This window comes from Mustela nigripes, chromosome 11 (genome assembly GCF_022355385.1).
Source record: "Mustela nigripes isolate SB6536 chromosome 11, MUSNIG.SB6536, whole genome shotgun sequence".
NCBI lineage: Eukaryota > Metazoa > Chordata > Mammalia > Carnivora > Mustelidae > Mustela > Mustela nigripes.
The window spans coordinates 6,833,061-6,851,698 of NC_081567.1; the positions used below are offsets into that span (position 1 = coordinate 6,833,061).

General features: G+C 53.6%; 1 protein-coding gene and 1 long non-coding RNA gene across 4 annotated transcripts; one reads left to right on the plus strand and one right to left on the minus strand.

Annotated features, from left to right (window-relative positions):
* Positions 1 to 388: 388 nt before the first annotated feature.
* Positions 389 to 7,044, minus strand: LOC132026537 (uncharacterized). Of its 2 annotated transcripts, none has more exons than XR_009406935.1 (3): positions 6,439 to 7,044; positions 4,756 to 4,912; positions 389 to 704 (listed from the first exon to the last, which is right to left on the minus strand). It is a non-coding gene; the product is annotated as an uncharacterized LOC132026537 (long non-coding RNA). The 2 variants fall into 2 exon arrangements; XR_009406936.1 differs by lacking the exon at positions 6,439 to 7,044 and adding an exon at positions 6,188 to 6,314.
* Positions 7,045 to 12,755: 5,711 nt separating this feature from the next.
* Positions 12,756 to 18,305, plus strand: COPS6 (COP9 signalosome subunit 6). 2 transcript variants are annotated; one of them, XM_059414504.1, is made up of 10 exons: positions 12,756 to 12,868; positions 15,963 to 16,088; positions 16,296 to 16,427; positions 16,759 to 16,847; positions 16,938 to 17,000; positions 17,313 to 17,360; positions 17,437 to 17,551; positions 17,637 to 17,729; positions 17,837 to 17,937; positions 18,045 to 18,305. In XM_059414504.1, exons 2-10 carry the CDS (start codon positions 15,977 to 15,979, stop codon positions 18,183 to 18,185), a joined length of 894 nt encoding a protein of 297 aa, XP_059270487.1. In that variant the 5' UTR covers positions 12,756 to 12,868; positions 15,963 to 15,976; the 3' UTR covers positions 18,186 to 18,305. The 2 variants fall into 2 exon arrangements, with proteins under 2 accessions (XP_059270487.1, XP_059270486.1); XM_059414503.1 differs by lacking the exon at positions 12,756 to 12,868 and adding an exon at positions 15,308 to 15,741.
* Positions 18,306 to 18,638: the final 333 nt, after the last annotated feature.

The following is an 18,638-nucleotide window of genomic DNA, read 5'->3' on the forward strand; positions in this document are numbered from 1 at the left end:
GTTTCAAGTTCAGGTGTTTTCACAAACCAGATACATCTTTACCATAAACTGCCCCCTCTCAGAATTGCTGTAAACTCCGGGTCAGACGGCCCGAGTTTTCTTTGGTTACTGTCGTCCTGCAGCTGACCGGCGTCAAGTCCTGGGCAGGTGCGGTGGGCCGTGAGTGGAGAGAGATTATTGTCGCAGGGAGGGTTTCATCAGAGTTGAGGTCCTGGGGGAGGTGGGATTTCCAAGTGGTGGTAGCAATAGTAGCCGACACATGGCATGTCCCCTGCCTGGCCCTCTTCCAAGTGGTTTTCTGATGTTAAATCCTGTAATCCTCACAACCCTGTGTGGGGTACCCCATCTTACAGACGAAGAAACCATTGAACTTGCCAGATGAGACATGACCGTGAGCTCAGAGACTGGAAGACCCTGCGTTGCTCTAGTCGGCGGGAGGCTGCACCCCCGGCCCGGACGGCTCCCGTGTGAGGTGGGGAGGCGTGTGTGGAGAGAACCTCACCCAGGCGACCTCCTTGCCTTGTCCCTTACGATTCTACAACCTCTGGTGGTCTAGCTTCCATCGCCGCTAAGCCTAGAGTACAGGCCCTTCTTTCTTCTCCCCTGGGTTATATAAATAGTTTCCTCATGGATTGTTCTGTTTATTTTCTCTCCGTCTTCCTAGAGCTCTGCACCTGTCTTGTCACTCCTTCAGTGGCTTGTCCCTTCAAAGAAGAAAATTCGAGCTCCTGAGTCCTATAGTGAGGGCCCACCCCTCCTCGCCCACCTAACAAAGCCCTTTGCACCCCTGTGCACCTTTGCAAACCTCGAGAGCTTCACCTTCTCTGTGGAGCCTTTCCAGGGATTGTGCCTGTCCCTCCCCACACCCTCCACCCCTCAAGTTCATTGCCCACGAGCCACCTCTGTGTCTTGTGTGTACTCCTGTGCTTACTCGTTGTTGGGTCATGTATCTGACTCCCTCCCTGTGTTGGTGAACTCGACATTTTCACACGTTTCTACCACAAATAAGCATTGCTTTCTTAATCAGAAAACAGTAAATATTGGGGTGCCTGGGTGCCTCAGTGGGCTAACCCTCTGCCTTTGTCTCAGGTCATGATCCCAGAATCCTGGGGTTGAGCCCCACATCGGGCTCTCTGCTCAGTGGGGAGCCTGCTTCCCCCTTTCTCTCTGCCTCCTTGTGATCTCTGTCAAAACAATAAAAATAAAATCTTTTTAAAAAAAATTAAAAAGAAAATAGTAAATATTAAGAAAGTGAAAATAGGGGCACCTAGGTGGCTCAGTTGCTTGAGCAACTGATTCTTGATTTTGGCTCAGTTCATGATCTCAGGGGCGTGAGATCGAGCCCCTTGAAGGGCTCAGTGCTCAGTGGGATGTCTGCTGGAGATCCTCTCTTGCTGTCCCTTGGCCCCTGCCGTCTCTAAAATAAATAAATCTTTGGGCGCCTGGGTGGCTCAGTGGATTAAGCTGCTGCCTTCGGCTCAGGTCGTGATCTCAGGGTCCTGGGATCGAGTCCTGCATCGGGCTCTCTGCTCAGCAGGGAGCCTGCTTCCTCCTCTCTCTCTCTCTCTCTCTCTGCTTGCCTCTCTGCCTACTTGTGATCTCTGTCAAATAAATAAGTAAAATCTTTAAAAAACAAAAAAAATAAATAAAATAAAGTAAATAAATCTTAAAAAAAAAAAGTAGCAAGAGACAACATCCACTGAACACTTAGTATGTGTCAGGCATTGTTCTAAGTACTTTATGTCACTTAATTCAATCATCACAATTCTGTGACAGTAACTCCTTTTCTTGTCCCCGTCTCTATTCCCTTTCCTCAGGAAAGGAGGAAGGAAGGAGGGACAGCGAGGAGCCCCCCAGGCGCACAGTACGTGGTGCCGTGAGGCCCAAAGGCGTTTGGAGCCCCCAGCCCGGGCTTCATCTTCTCCCTCTCCCCAGCAATGTGAGGAGGAAGGTGCTGGCCGCCGTCCAGGACGAGCGGGGGCACTGCGATCTAGGAAGGAATCTGTGTTCTGGAAATCAGATCATCAGATGTGAGGGGCTCTTCTACAAAATCCTGGATCCTTAATACACTTGAAATCCTGATAGAAAATCTGGCTGCATTAAAAAAAAAAAAAAAGAAAATTTGGCTGCCTTTAATACACAAGGGTACCTGATGGCATGAATCTTTTCATGTCAAGCCCCATCTGACCCTCATAAGCAGCCTCTCCTGAGCAGCAGCACGAGGGGCGCCCCGGGGACTCTGGGCTTAAGCCACCAGCTTTTGATTTCGGCTCAGCCCATCATCTCAGCATCGTGCACTGGGCGCTACCCTTGGCATGGAGTCTGCCTGAGATTATCTCCCTCTGCTCCTCTCCCTGCTCAGGCTCGCTCTCTCAAATAAATAAAATCTGAAAAAAGAAAAAAGAAAAGAAAAGCAGCCTGTGTAGACATTCAGGGGCCAGGGTTCACCTCAGTGTGGATCCCCGCTGCTCTACCGAGGCTCACCCCTTGGCAAAGGCTCTGTGTGCCTTACACTCCCTTAATTGCTTGATGGCTTGGGTTTATTTGTGTGTGTGTTTATTTACTTATATATTTTTTTATTATTTTTTTAAAAAGATTTTATTTATTTATTCGACAGAGATCACAAGCAGGCAGAGAGGCAGGCAGAGAGAGAGAGAAGAGGAAGCAGGCTCCCTGCAGAGCAGACAGCCCGATACGGGGCTCAATCCCAGGACCCTGGAATCATGACCTGAGCTGAAGGCAGAGGCTTTAACCCCCTGAGCCACCCAGGCGCCCCTATTTTTATTATTTTTTTAAAGATTTATTTACTTGACGTCAAGCACAAGCAGGGGGAGCAGCAGGCAGAGGGAGAAACGGGGATCCACCCCAGGACCCCCAATCCTGACCCGAGCTGAAGGCAGACGCTTAACCCGCTGAGCCGCCCAGACGCCCCGTGTTTGTGTTTTTAAATACCCACTGTATTATCATCCATTCACTGCACAGTTTACCCATTGGAAGTGTACAGTTCAGTGGTTTTTAGTATTCAGAGCTCTCCAGGATCACCAGAATCAATTTGAGAACATTTTCATCACCCCAAAGAGACTCCATACCCTTTGGCTGTCACTCCCCCCTCCCCACCAAAATCCCTCAGCCCCTGGCAACTACCCATCCACTGTCCATCTCTCTGGATTTGTCTATTCTAGACATTTCCCGTGAATGGGATCGCCATGGCACAATAGGAGGCCTGTTGTGTCTGGCTTCTTTGGCTTCTCATGACGATGTCAAGCTTCATTCATGTGCGTTGCCATGTGAATCTACACTCCATCGTTGTTAACGGCTGAACAACCCTCCATTGTATCCATTTGCCAGCCTGTTCATTCTCTCCTCCGCTGGGGGCCATTTGGGGCTGTTGCCACGTTTGGGCCATTAAGAATGATGTGCGATGAACGTCGTGTACCGGTTTTTGTCCGGTTGTGTGTTTTTATTTCTCTTGGGTATAGACTCAGGATAGGAATTTCTGGGTCAAATGCTTTATTTAACCTTTTGAGAGAATGCCAGACACTCTTCCCAAGTGGTTGTCCCACGTTACATGCCCACCAGCAGTTAGTTATGGGCTCCTGATTTTTCTGTTTCCTCCACGGCCCTTGCCACTATCCTTATTATATAGCGGTTCTACTTGGGCGCGAAGTGCTCTCATTCTGGTTTGATTTGCACTTCTCTGACGGCTAGCATCTTTCCCCTTGCTTGTAGTATCTTTTTTCCCCGTGGATTTCATTTATATGAAAGAGAGCCCCACGTGTGTGCGGGCAAGCGGCGGATGGCGAGGAAGAAGCAGACTCCCTTCTGAGCGGGGAGCCTGATGCAGGGCTAGATCCCAGAACCCTGCAATCCTGAACTGAGCCAAGGGCAGCTGCTTAACCAACCTAGCCACCCAGGTGACCCCCGTTCGTGTTCTTTTTTGGGAGAAATGTCTATTCAGACCCTTTGCCTATCTTTTAATTGGTTGGGTTTTTATTATTGAGTTGTAGGATACGGTTTAGGTGTAAGCCTTATCAGATATGCCTGATTTACAAAAATTTTCTGCCATTCTATAGGTTCTCCTTTGACTTTTTAAAAAAAGATTGTATTTATTTATTTGACTGAGAGAGATCACAAGTCGGTAGGGTTGGGGGGAAGCAGGCTCTCTGCTAAGCAGAGAGCTTGATGCGGGGCTGGATCCCAGGACCCTGAGCTGAAGGCAGAGGCTTAACTCACTGAGCCACCCAGGCGCCCGTCCTTTGACTTTCTTAATGGTGTCCTTTGAAGCCAGAAATTTTTAATTTTGGTGGTGTCCAGTTTTGTCCATTTATCTTTTGGTTCCTTATGCTTTGGGTGTCAGTAGTTAGGGTTCTCCAGAAAAGCAGAAATGATAGGATATAGAGTGATACAGAAGAGGGGGGACTTGTGGGAATTAGCTCCTGCGCCATGATATCCCACTTACAAGCTCTAGAACCAGGAAGGCTCATGGTATAATTCAGTCTGAGTCCAGAGGGCCGGTGTAACTCCCAGAGTCTGAAGGTCTGAGAAGCCAGGACAACCCCGGTGCCAGAGGGCAGAGGAGGGTTGAGATAGAGGAAGGAGAGAGGCACCTATTCTCTGCTGCTTTGTTCTGTTGAGGCCCTCAGCCCTGAAGCTGATGCCTGTTCACACTGGCAAGGGCAGGTCTTCTTGACTCGGTCTGTTTGAATGCGAGTCCCTCGGCAGCCACCCTCACAGATGCACCCAGGAACAACTTACCAGCTCTCTGGGCATCCCTTAGCCATGTAAAATTATCCCTCCCCGTGTACCAAGAAACCGTCGCTGGTGGGAATAGAAAATGGTGCAGCAGTCCCGGAAAAGTTGGGCCGTTCTGCAGGGGTTCCGTGAATCTGTACACGTGCTAAAATTTGTAGAACTGGAAAACGGAAGAAAAACTCACTGCGTGATCATTTAAAAAAATTTTTTTTTCTTTAAAGATTATACTTATTCAGGAGAGACAGGGAGAGAGAGAGGCAGAGGCTGAGAGAAGTAGGCCCCCCACTGAGCAGGGAGCCCTGCAGGGGACTCATCCCAGGACCCTGGGATCATGATCTGAGCCAAAGGCAGATGCTTAACCCACTGAGGCAGCCGAATGCCCTCATTTTAAAACATTTTAAAATTTAAAGTAACTGCCTCATGGATTGTTGAGTAGACAAAATAATGTATGTCCAGTGCGGAACACAGTGCACTTGACGGGCTCCTGATGTTCAAGGGCAGGTTGATTTGATGAGACAGGAAGCACGCTGTATGGGAAAGGCGGGGCTGACAGCTAGGGAAGAGGGCTTGAGAAGCCCTGGTTGGGGGACAGCACTGATCAGAGGGGTGCGGAGCTGGTGGCGGGGTCCCGCGAAGCCCACACGTCCTGCCAGATGGAGAGGCCCCGGCCCCAGGCTGGCACGGAAGCGGGAGACAGTCAGACCGACTGCACGGGTGGGGAGCACGGGGATCACGGGGATCGCTGCGACAGCCCCTCCCCAGCCGGACCAGCCTCCAGACCCAGGGGGCGGGAGGTGGGGGTGGGGTGTGTGGGGGTGTGGCCCTCCCCAGCGACCCCCGTCCAAGCAGTGCGGGACTTGCTCCTCTGGCCCCCTCTGACCCCGGGAGGCTGCAGACTGTGGTGCCGCGCGGCACATGGGCCGGATTCCTGGATCCGAGCACACCCGCACACTGCCCAGGTGGGGTCAGGCCTTTGCGGGCAGGGCCTGCAATGCTCAGGTTCCCTACACACCCCCACCCCCACCCGAGGGGGACTTCGATGCATAACCAAGTTTGGGGACCCGGACTTCACTCCCCTTGCCGGCCAGCTGGCAGTGCGCACGGTGGATTCCGGGGGAAGTGGGAAAGCCACAGCGCGCTCGCTCGCTTCCCGGCCTGTTCATCCATCCAGTCCTTTCCCTGCCGCTTGCTCGGTAGAACACGCACCCCGTTGGGGACGTTTCCCGACCCCCTGAATCCCTGCGGCCAGCGACTGAAAGCTCCCTGTCTAAACCCGTCACCTTCGGGCCAGGCAGGCTAGCGCTGACATGCTGGCCCTGGGCCAGGTCGCGGTTGGGGTCACGGCTGCAGGGAGCTGAGGCTGAGGCCCAGCTCCCGGGAGGACAGCGCGACTTGCCCGGCCTCTACCCACGGAAGTCCACGGAAGTTAACTCACCAAAGCGGGACGAGTGGCTCTGCTGGCCAGAGTGTGTCCCCGTACAGGAGACAAGCTTGCAGGATGGAGACAGGGGAGTCTTTCATGGTGGAAAAACCGGGGGAGCGCTCATCTCCGGCTGGAGAGGACCCGGTGTGTAGGGGAAGGAGGGCAGGTGGCCGAGGAGAGGGTGCCCCCGGGAGGATGGCGGGAGACCCTGGTGAGGGTCAGACCGGGAAGGGCCTTTCATGGCAAGCTGAGTTCTGTCTCACCTTCTGCCGGGTCTCAGCAAGTTGGAGGTTTACAAGCAAGTTGATCCTGTGAAAAACTCAAGAGTGCTTGTCTGTAGCTGAGCAAGATCCACTGGGCCTGACAGCAAAGCCCCCCGGGTCCGCGGTGGTGCAGGTGCGGCGTGGGATGTGAGAGCCATTGCACCCCGGGAGGGACAAGCAGGGAGAACCATGGGCTGGGGGGGGGCGTGGGGGCCGGGCAGTGGCAGAGGCCAGCCCGCGCTCCCGTGCTCAGGGAAAACGGGGAAGGGCCATGCCAGGGAAGGGAGACGAAGGCCGGTCACGGTCAGTGGCCAGAGACAGGTTCGGTCAGGTTGTCAGGAGGTGGAGGCCTGAGCAGAGAGCAGGCTGCCAGGAACGGGGGCGGGGAAGTTCAGAAAGAGGCCGAGGGTTAAGGCAGAGGTTCAAGCATTGCCTGAAAGGCTGCACATGCATTATTCAGTTAATATTTGTTAAGCAGCTTCCTGGGCCCTGGGGGAGGCCTGCGGGTACAGCCGTGAGCCCAGCAGTCCCTGGAGCCCCTGTTCAAATGGGGCCAGAGATAACCGGTCAGCAAAGAACGGGGTGAAGCAGGAGCAAGTCAGGTCCAAGAGGTAAGGGGATATGATGGTTTCGTGGGTCAGCTTGTCGGGATGACTGTTCAACCAAACACTAAGGGGCGTGTCCCTGTGATCAGAGCTCTAAGCGCCATCGTCCTTGGTAACCTGGGTTGGACTGAGTCAAGCCCCTGGAAGCCTCAGAGCAGATCTCCTTTCCCACAGGGAATTCCGCCTGTGGGCAGCGGCTTGAGCTTGAGCATGAGCGGGTGTGCGGCCTCCCTTCCTGACGGCCTGCCCTATGGGTCTCGCACTCCCCTGGCCAGGCCCCAGCAATCCGCCAAGCCGCTCCGCTGCAGGAAAGCTCTCAGTCTGGTCTGCGTCTCTCCTCGGACTGACGTGGGGGGACTGACCACCCCCCGCGGTTCAATCTGTTCCCCAAGTGAGCCTGAGCCACAAGAGGGCTCCAGCCAAGTGCCCACGGTCTGTGGTCTGACTCCCGCGGGCAAGGGCTCCCTCTGACACCAAGGACTCATGTTGGACAGCAGCAGAGAAAAATCAGGATCAGGAATGAAATTGATGTGTCCTAAACATGGGCCGTTCCTTTGTTAGTATGACTAGCACAAATGAACTCGAAATGTGATCGCGTCCTGGTGGAACTGAGACACCTTTTTTTCTTTTTAAGATTTTATTTATTTATTTGACAGAGAGAGATCACAAGTAGGCAGAGAGGCAGGCAGAGAGAGAGAGAGGAGGAAGCAGACTCTCACTGAGCAGAGAGCCCGATGCGGGACTCGATCCCAGGACCCTGAAATCATGACCTGCGCTGAAAGCAGAGGCTTAACCCACTGAGCCACCCAGGCGCACCCCCATTTTTTTAATTAGGCTCCACACCCAACATGGGGCTCAAACTCATGACCCTGAGATCAAGCGACACATGCTCTACTGCCTGAGCCAGCCAGCCAGGCACCCTGGAACTGAGACGAACTTTTGTCCAGTCAGATCCTGGACCTCGTGGCATTACCTATCCAGCCACTTCCCACTCGTCTTGACTCCAGAGACTGTTCTCGGTGCCCGACCTTACCACAAACTGAAGCAGACGCTGTGATGGGCAGCTTAACCGCTGCTGAGGATCGTTGTTCAGAGACGGGCCGAGTCTGCCCGGAGCCAGCATGACGGGTTTGAGAGTGAGATATTCCTAGCTGCGTCCCTTGACTTGCTGTGAGTGGACCCTTTGGCAGACAACTCGCCTTCTCGAAGCCCCAGCTGTCACTTCTGTGAATAGGAATTACTTGAGGAAGAGTTCTGTGAGGCTTCGAAGCTGGCATTGGGCCAAGTGTTTGCCTAGAGGCTGCACGGGGTGTGAGCCCAGGACAGGTTACTAACCGTTCAATGGGAGTCCCCCCACGAGCAGTTCATGGCTTAGAGGGACACCGGGCTGGTCCTGTGGTGTCTTTCTAGACACAACAGACATCCCTCAAGTCATTTAAAAAAAAAAAAGTCTATTTCACCTTTTTTTTTTTGACAGAGAAAAAGATCACAAGTAGGCAGAGAGGCAGGCAGAGAGAGAGGGGGAAGCAGGCTCCCTGCTGAGTGGAGAGCCCGATGCGGGGCTCGATCCCATGGCTCTGGGATCATGACCTGAGCCAAAGGCAGAGGCTTAACCCATTGAGCCACCCACGGCGCCCCCTCAAGTCATTTTAAAAGAGCATTTATAGACTTTCAAATTTATCTCAGCTGTTATAAGAGGAATTCCCAGTTTTGATATACTTTTGAGCCACCATAAGGCATCTTCTGTCTTTAACATATTCTTAAATTTTCTCCAAAGATAGACTCCACAGTTGCCGAATATGATTATAATATCGGTTAGCCTTTTTTTGTTTAAAAAAAAAAAAGTTGGGGGGATTCGGGGCGCCTGGGTGGCTCAGATGTTTAGGTGTCTGCCTTTGGCTCAGGTCACGATCCCGGGATCCTGGGATAAAGGCTGGCATCAGGCTCCCTGCTCAGTGGGGAACCTGCTTCTCCCTCTCTCTGCTCCTCTCCCTGCTCATTCTCCGTCTCTCATAAATAAAATCTTTTTTTTTTTTTTAATGGGATTTATTGTATACACCAAGCACAATACACTTTGGGGGGTTAATTTTATTTTAATTTTTTAAAGATTTATATACTTATTTGAAGGAGAGAGAGAGAGCACCCACACAGGCAGGGGGAGTGGCAGGCAGAGGGAGAAGCAGGCTCCCTACCCATCAGGGAGCCCGATGTGGGGCTCGATCCCAGGACCCTGAGATCATGACCTGAGCTGAAATCAAGAGTCAGATGCTTGGGGCGCCTGGGTGGCTCAGTGGGTTAAGCCTCTGCCTTTGGCTCGGGTCGTGATCCCAGGGTTCTGGAATCGAGCCCCGCATCGGGCTCTCTGCTCAGCGGGGAGCCTGCTTCCTCCCCTCTCTCTCTCTGCCTGCCTCTCTGCCTACTTGTGATCTCTGTCTGTCAAATAAAATAAATAAAATCTTAAAAAAAAAAAAAAGATTCAGATGCTTAATCAACTGAGCCACCCAGGTGCTCGGCTAAGGGCCCTCTTGACACAGAAGTTTCTCTCGCACTGACCACGTGCCTGGGGCCTCTCTCTCGTGTGGTACTGATGATCATAGGACCCAAGCTCTGACTGAAGGTGGTCTCACGTGCGACATTTATAGGGTTTCTCTGTAGCCTGGCCCCTCTGGTGTCTGCTCAGAGCCCTGTCAGCACGCAGTGCTCTGTCATACCCGGCGCAGCCGCGAGGTCTTTCTCCAGCGGGGACACACTGATGGGTGAGAAGACTTGACTTTTGACAAAAGCATTTCTTGCTGTTTGCTTCTCTCCAGCGTGAGCACCGTGATGTTTGCACCATGAAGGTTTGCTTACACAGACGTGGCCTCTCTCTGATGCGAATGATTCAGTGTGTGATGATGGCCGCTGCGTTTATGAGGTTTCTCTGCAGCGAGGATTCTCTGTCCTGTGAGAAGACCTGATCGCCAAGTTTTCCCACAGCGAACGCGCGTGTGAGGTCTCTCCCCAGTGTGCGCCCTCCAGTGTGTGATCAGACTTGGTTCCTGAAAGGTTTCCCTCTAGTGTGGAGCCTCTGGCGTTGAGAAACCTGTGAGCAATTCCTGAAGGCTTTTCCACGCTCCCATTTATATGGTTTCCCCAAGAGAACAAATTCTCTGACGTCAGTGAGGTGCGTTCTGCCTCGAGAATTTTCCACAGTCAATGTGCAGAAGTGAGTTCTCCCCATGACGGATTTTTCCAGAGCTGAGTAAGGGCTTCCCTCCTGCGTGTTTCCCCAGATGCTAGAATGTGTGGCTTCTGACATAGGCTTTCCCACAATCACTACATAGTAAGGTTTCTTTAGTCTGGGGATTTTCTGATGCTTACCAATGGCTGAGAAACCCAATTTACATTTCTTTTTTTTTTTAAATATTTTATTTATTTATTTGACAGAGATCCTAAGTAGGCAGAGAGGCAGGCAGAGAGTGAGAGGAGGAAACAGGCTCCCAGGCTCCCAGGACCCCGAGATCATGACCTGAGCTGAAGGCAGAGGCTTAACCCACTGAGCCACCCAGGCGCCCAGGCGCCCTGCCGATTTACATTTCTTATAGGATCTTTCTTCTTTCTTCTTCCTTTTTTTTTTTTATTATTTAAAAATTTTTTTTTAAATTTTATTTATTTATTTGACAGAGAGAGATCACAAGTAGACAGAGAGGCAGGCAGAGAGAAAGGAGAAGCAGGCCCCCTGCCGAGCAGAGAGCCCGATGTGGGGCTCGATCCCAGGACCCTGAGACCATGACCCGAGCTGAAGGCAGAGGCTTAACCTACTGAGCCACCCAGGCACCCCAATTATTTAAAAAATTTTAAAAGACTTTTTTCCATGCCCAGCACGGGGCTTGAACTCACCACCCTGAGATTGAGACCTGAGCTGAAATCAAGAGTCCGACACTTAATCAACTGAACCACCCAGGCGCTCCCCAAGTTGTTTTTTTTTTTTTTTTCAAGTGGGCTCCATGCCCATCGTGGGGCTTGAACTCACAAGCTCGTGATCAGGAGTTGTATGCTCTACAACTGGACGTCCTATAAGATCCTTCTTATGAGACATTGACATTTCTGTCGGCTTTCCTCTGCTTGCAGGCTTTTTCTCCAGTGGGGGGTGGTTTTCTGGGGAAGACTGTAGCTCTGCTTGAACACTTGGGGGAAGGGGATACTTTCCTCTCTTTCTTGTGGAATTTTGCTGCTGTTTCTAAACAGCTTGCAAATTTAGAATACTCATCAAGTCTTCCTTTTATATCCGCTCCCCCTGGAGTACTCCGCTTATTCCTGGTTGTCAGTGTTTGGACTAAGAGAACAGAAAATAGAAAAGGCAAATGTCATCAGTCTCTGTGGTAAAGAAAAGAGACATCCCACAAAAAGTCTAGAATGAGTTACATGCCTCTGAGATAAAGGGGCAGGCAGCCCGGACCCTCGAGGCCGACAGAGCCACAGCGAGAATTCTGACTCCCCCCTGAATTGCTTGGAGACCACTGGGTCACGGCACTAGGCACTCCCCGGGACAATGAACCCCTAATCCCGGGCAGGGAGCCCTCTGCATGGTGACACCTCAGAGCTGCCGTTTCCACGGGGAAGTGCCTGGTAAAGGGGTGACCCCAAGGAACTAGCACAGCGCTTCTGACCCAAAGGTAAGGATTAAGAGACCCCTCTTCTTCCACGGCTCAGCTCGCAGAGACCATGCTTGCACAGTCTCAGGGCACTTGGTTTAAAGGGGAAAGAGAACTGTGGAATCAGGCATCCATTTCCAATAACAACTAAAACCGAGCTGGAGTATCGCCGTCATTCATTCGGGGTCCAGATGGTCCCCAGTGCTAGTGCTCTCATCCGTAGAGCTATAGCGGAAGGATGTCCAGAGGTCCTGTCTGTCCCTCTCCATCGCTTAGGCCTGCTCTGTCCCCACGTGCCCGGGACTCCCCAGTAGTCAGATGCTTCTCTTGGGCTCTGCCCTGGGATGTTAGACAGGAGGGGCCGGGCAATCAGAGGAAACTGGTCCCCCCCAATGGTGGGGGTTCCTGAGCGGGAGGCTGGAGTGGAGGAAGGCCGCCCTTGCTCCTGGGCTGGCCTGGGGACAAGCACGGGCCAGCTGCCCGCTCTACAGTGTGTCTCTCAGTGAACCAAATGGGTTCAAGTTCTTTTTCATTCCTTCCATCTCCGTCTGGACTGCCCTGAAGCCGTGGAGATGGGGCAGCTGCCGGGTCAATCGTCCTGTAGGGTTGGGGCTGCAGCCTGAGGAAAGGCAGCTGGGAAGCATGGTCAGATCTCTCCCGGAGGAAATGCCAAGTGCATGAGCTCTATTATTCCCAAAGCCATGCTGGGAGTGTGGTTGTGGCAGCTGGTAACCGGCTCCAGCAGCTACTTCGGGAGCCCAGGTGCCCCTCGCAGTCCTCGTCAGGCCTCGGAGGGAAGGCAGCCCTCCTAAACTAAGCTTGGGGAGAGAGCCTGTCACAGAGAGCCAGGAGGTACCCCCACCCCCACCCCAGGGCAGAGGCAGTACGAATTGTGGCTGTTGACCCCGGAGCTTGAGGCCAAAGTCAAAAAACCAGCCTGAGCGTTCAGTTTCCCCTTGGGGGCCACCATCAGGCCCTGCCCTCGATGTCTGGTCTGGAGGAGTAGTCTGGTCTCCCGCTGGTTGTTGTTGTAACCCCTGACAAACAGGTTAAATTCCTTGGTCCTTGTTCCTGTAGGGGAAGACATGCCTGAATCCAGCCGCAGGGTCTGGACAGGGTTTGCGGTGGAGAAGCCAAGCCCCAGTGATCTTGCGTGCGGCCAGTGTCTCTGCTGCTTCTGCACCTAAAGATGTAAGTGGGAACCGGAGGGGGATATGCCCGCAATTTTCCAGCCCCTTAAGAGTTAGAGGGGATTTTCCCATTCAGGGCCTGCTGTGTGCAGCTGGGGACAGTGGGACCCGCAGATGGCTAAGCAGAGGAGGAGGAAGGGAAAGCACAGCTTGCCTACCAGGCGCCGTCAGTGTCGGTGCAACAGCGCCACCTGCAGGACACAGCTAGGGGCACACCTGCTCCTGAAGGACTCCAGACCCAGGGGGCTTGGTAATTCTCCAACACAATACTCCCATTTTGGGGTGAATCAAGTCAAAGTTGATGGATGGCAAGATCGGCAGAGCCTAGCAGACCTCACTGGTGAGACAGGAATGGTCTATTTAAGGGCACAGTCCTTGTGCTCCCGGAGGGGTCTTACATGAAGTGGCACTACGGCTTTGTAAGGAACTTGAACCCGAGACGTGGATCAGTAGGGACTGGAGGTCTCAGAGTCTCCCCTGAATGCCTGGGCTTGGTTCCCTGATGGCTCCTGATGAACCCTGATGGGGTGAGCCCTGATGGGCTCTACTGGGGAGCTGCTGCTGCCCAGCTTCAGGGCCAGCTGCCCCAAACTGAAAGCCAATGTCACAGCTCTGCTCAGTGGGCAGAACTCAACGCTGTTCTCATCATACATCTGGCCAGCACTCCCCACGAGGAGGCTGGTGACATTTCGCTGACTTGGGCTGTCAGCCAATGGCTGGCTGCTCACTTGGCCCCTTGAAGCTGACAGAGAAGATGAAAATCATGTGCTTTGGGAGCAGTGAACACACCTTAGCTCTGACAGTCGAGTCACTCGTGTGCTTGCCCATGGTGGGGACCTGGTCTCTGGTAAGACTGGCACCTTTAAGATGCTGATCAAGCCTGTACTGGCCAGAAGCTCCTGCCCACACCTAAACCAATTCCATTGAACCTTCGACACCTCCTCGGGTCTTTCTGGGTGCTGATGTCCCTGTTCTAGTCTGATCCCCTGACTTAGGCCACATCATTATGGCCCTTGAAACTAAACCGTGTCATGTTTTAGGTTTTGCAGACCATCTACAGTCTGACATTGGGGTGCATGAAGCTTTATCTCACAAAAGCTACCCAACAACGGGTCAGTAGTCAAGGTGTTGCGTGGACATCCTACACTCCCCACCATCCTCAGCATCTGAGTCCCAAGGGCTGGGACGGCCTCCTCCAGATCATCCTGACCTCCCTTACCTCCTCCTGGCCCACAGACCTTAGTAAGACATCCTGGTTGCTAAACGTGGCTGTTCCCTGAAAGTGTTCATCTCCTCCTGCTCAGCCATCTCTTGGGTAACAATCAGGATGAAAGGAAGGCTTTCTAGACTTGTTTTGAAAATTAAAGATTCTGTCCTGACCATTTCTTGGTTTGACACTTCTCTCCCTCCCCCTGCCCCCCACTGCATGGCTACCCCGGGGCCAGCCTGGTGGTAGCCAAAAGGGAGCCTAGGGAATTCCAATCCTCTGGGTACAGCCCAGGCAAAAGGGAGCTTAGCGAATTCCAACTTAATTCTGCTTCAGCCACCAGGATTCTCTTCATGGACTGACATAATGCTAGTTCATGAAGACAATGCTCTCCAGCTCCCCCACAGTGTGCTGTGGCGGGCTGAACAGTGGCCCCCAAAGACAGCCAGGTCCCAATCCTTGGAACCTGTGAATGTTACTTTACAGGGAAAAGAGATTTTGCAGATCTCATTAAAATATGGATCTTCAGATGGGGAGATTATTATGGATTTACAATTAAGATCTTCAGATTGGGAGACTGTCGGGGATTTATGATTAGGTTAAGGATCTTCAGATGGGGAGATTATCCTGGGTTATCCCAGTGGGCACTACGTGGAATGCAGGGGGTCTTTATAGGAAGAAAGCAGGGAGGCGGTTTTATTACCGAAGGTGATGTGACAAAGGGAACAGAGGGACAAAGAGAGTTTCGAAGACGCTGCTAAAAGACTGGACTTGAAGATAGAAAGTGATAAAGCAGCACACATCTCCGGGTACCTGCTGCCTGTGGGCGCTGGGGTGGGCTCTGCGGGGTCGGGACACAGGTGTCCACCTGCTTTCTGAGGGCTTACACTTTGGACACACAGTAAAAGAGCCAGCGGGACAAACTGTAGGGGCAGCAGGGGGGTAAACGCAGCCCTCAGCCTGCTCGAGTGTAGGAGTGGGGGGAGGTCTGGAGAGGGCGAGGTTTGCCACAAGCCAGTTTTGCGAGGCTGCTGGAGACGGAGGGTAGAGAGGTCGGGAAGGCTTAGAGTGCTGGGGATGTCCCTAGTCCTGTGGGGAATACGGTATTTGGAGGAAAACCACTTCAAAATAACCATCCGCTGAGAACTACTTGGGTTCCTGTGTGTCAGGTGTGGCGTTGGTCACAGAGGCCCTCACGTGGGAGCGAGCGAGAGCCCGTGCGGCTGCAGCAGGAGGACCACGGGACAGAGCAGAGGACAGGCCGGCTGGCAGGCGGGCCCGGATACTGCAGGGCCTTGCACGCGGCTTGGATTTCATCCTGAGGGCAAACACATGATTTTTCATTCCTCCTGCAACAGCCTTAGGAACTAGGCCGTTTTATTCCAATTTTACTGACGAGGACGATAAGGTTGGGAGGGATCAGAGTTAAGCTGTTTGTTCCAGGACTTCCGCAGCTGCAGGTGACACCCAGGACCGGGTCTTCCGGAGCCCGGCGGCCTCGGGGCAGCACGCCCCGTCCGCCGAGGCCCCGCGCCCACTGAGCATGCGCCGCCGACCTACGGAAGCCGGCAGGGAGGGGGCGGGGCCGAGGCTGGCGGGCGCGGGGAAAATGGCGGCGGCGGCGAACGGGACTGGAGGGAGCAGCGGGATGGAGGTGGATGCAGCAGGTAACGGGCCTCGCGGGGGCCTCCTCTGGTGACGCCCCTCGGGGAGCGACAAGGCCCCCCTGGACTCCCGGGAGGAGTCAGCAGGCAGGACGGCAACACCTCCCCCTGGACTAATTTGCGGGAGGGATGTCTGGCTCCGGCTCCGCGGTCTTCCGCTCGCAGCCCCGGGGCAGAATGTGCCGCGCCGAATCCGACTCGCCCTCCTTTTCCTCCACCCTCAGTAGTCCCCAGCGTGATGGCCTCCGGCGTGACGGGCAGCGTCTCCGTCGCTCTCCATCCCCTCGTCATTCTCAACATTTCAGACCATTGGATTCGCATGCGCTCCCAGGAGGGGCGGCCTATGCAGGGTGAGTGTTCGGCGTAGTTCTCCCACCTCCTCTCGGTCACCTCCCCCAAATAGGGGTCTTTGCCCATTCCGTCCCTGAGACCGGTTCCCCGTCCCCCAGGTCACCGTGGCTCCACGGTGGTTCACACGGACCTCGACCCTTGGGCTTGTAGTGATGAGGGCCAAGATTCCTCACCCTCAGGTCTCACGTGTCGTTCTCTCCCCGCAGTGATCGGGGCTCTGATCGGGAAACAGGAGGGCCGAAATATCGAGGTGATGAACTCCTTTGAGCTGCTCTCCCACACTGTGGAGGAGAAGATTATCATTGACAAGGAATATTACTACACCAAGGAGGAGCAGTGTGAGAGGGGAAGAGGCTTGGAGGGGGAGGGAGGAGTGGGAGTAAGAAACAAAGGCAGAGTCGGGGAGATGCCCGGGTGTTGGGAAGAAACAGAATGGGACAAGAAGGGGCGGGGGAGTGAGAGTAGTGGGAAGGATCTCAGAAAGAGACCGCATTTAGGCATTCCCCCCAAATGACAGTAAAGGACAAGAGAAGATAGAAGGGATTAATTATTGTGAGTTGAGCCAGGAGTTGAGTGCGGAGGGGAGAAGTCGAAAAATATACCAGGCGCTTCCAGTTACGGGAGGGTGGTTTAAAGAAAGAACCCTGTGCTCTGGTTCTTTCTCCGCAGTCAAACAGGTGTTCAAGGAACTGGAGTTTCTGGGCTGGTATACCACCGGTGGGCCGCCTGACCCCTCCGACATCCACGTCCACAAGCAGGTACACGTGCTCACACGTGCGTGCTGGGGGAGAGTGACGGGAGGGAGGAAGATGGGCCTTGACTCTCGTGCCCACCATCCCCTCTTCCAGGTGTGCGAGATCATCGAGAGCCCACTCTTTCTTAAGTTGAACCCTATGACCAAGCACACAGATGTGAGTAATGCTGACCCTGTGCCTGTTTGGTAGCCCCACCCCCACCCCCAGCCTGTCCTTCCTTTCCCGTCTCCGACCGGCTGAATCTTCACCTGAGGGGTATTCTCCCACTCAGCAGCTGTGACTTTGGGTTAGTCATTAAACCTCTAAACTGCTTTTTGCCTCACGTGGGAGATGGGGATGATCCTTACTTCAGTGGGTCTTTGGGAAGATTGGATGGAAAAGTCTACGGTGGAAGAGCCAAGCCCAGCGTTTGGCCTGTAGTAGCTCAGGGGCACTTGATGTCACGCCGTCTCCGCTGTTTCTTTACAGCTTCCCGTCAGCGTTTTTGAGTCTGTCATCGATATAATCAATGGAGAGGTAATGGCCTGCCCTTCAACCCTCTGATCCTGCCCCGGGCCTTTTCTGCTTCTGACTCTGCCTTTGTGCCCTGTAGGCCACCATGCTGTTTGCTGAACTGACCTACACTCTGGCCACGGAGGAAGCTGAACGCATTGGTGTGGACCATGTAGCCCGGATGACAGCCACTGGCAGCGGCGAGAACTCCACGGGTAAGGAAGGGGCTTTCTCGGCCGTGGGGCTGCAAAGTCTGGCCACGTTCATTTTACACGTTGGCCTGTTCCTGTCTCCCTGCAGTGGCCGAGCACCTGATCGCGCAACACAGCGCCATTAAGATGCTGCACAGCCGGGTCAAGCTTATCTTGGAGTATGTCAAGGCCTCCGAAGCGGGTAGGACAGTGTCTCCCTGGCACTCCTCTCCCTCCTGGGAGATCACTCCGTCTCCCTCCTGGGGAGGTGACAGCATCTACATTAACGCAGTCCTTTTGCGCCTTTAGGAGAGGTCCCCTTCAACCATGAGATCCTGCGGGAGGCCTATGCTCTGTGTCATTGCCTACCAGTGCTCAGCACAGACAAGTTCAAGACAGACTTTTACGATGTGAGTATAAAACCCAGGCTGGGGAGGTGGGGCTTTTGTACATCATGTCTATATGCAGGACATGGGACAGTCCGCTGTCCCCCGGACAACTGGTCTTTTCCTTCCAGCAATGCAATGACGTGGGGCTCATGGCCTACCTCGGCACCATCACCAAAACCTGCAACACCATGAACCAGTTTGTGAACAAGTTCAACGTCCTCTACGATCGACAAGGCATCGGCAGGCGGATGCGGGGGCTCTTCTTCTGAGAGGGTATTTGAAGGGACGACACACAGGTCGGACAATGGTCCCACAGGGGAGGGGTGTCACACTACCATAGAAAAACCTCCTGTCGATAATAAAAGGGGAGCAGCCCCTCAGCACCCCTTCCCGTGGCTCTGTCCTCTCTGTTGGGCACCACACAGCCTTCTCAACTCGGATCTTAAGGAAGGGCCTTGGTTCCAGCCTTGCTCAGGCAGGACAGCCTGCAGTGGTGGGGAGCTTGCTGCCACTTGAGGTGACCCCAGGTCTGGTCAGGTGAAGGAGTCTACATTTGAGCCAAAGGCTGCCCGCTTCCGCCTAAGCGAGCCGTTTCTTAAGGTCTCCCTAGGACAGCAGTGCAGAGACCAACTCTATACACTTGACTAGTGACTGATTCTCCAAGCTGAGTGAATTGGTCTTTTTTGGACAACCCGGAAGCTTTATGGGCCCGGTCTACTGCC

Bases quoted from the DNA above. Each gene is read 5' to 3' on its own strand.
- COPS6 (XM_059414503.1), top strand. From the start codon at position 15,618: ATGCGCCGCCGACCTACGGAAGCCGGCAGGGAGGGGGCGGGGCCGAGG. The intron at 17,001-17,312 runs GTGAGTAATGCT...GTTTCTTTACAG, and splicing joins CTATGACCAAGCACACAGAT to CTTCCCGTCAGCGTTTTTGA. The intron at 17,552-17,636 runs GTAAGGAAGGGG...GTCTCCCTGCAG, and splicing joins CAGCGGCGAGAACTCCACGG to TGGCCGAGCACCTGATCGCG.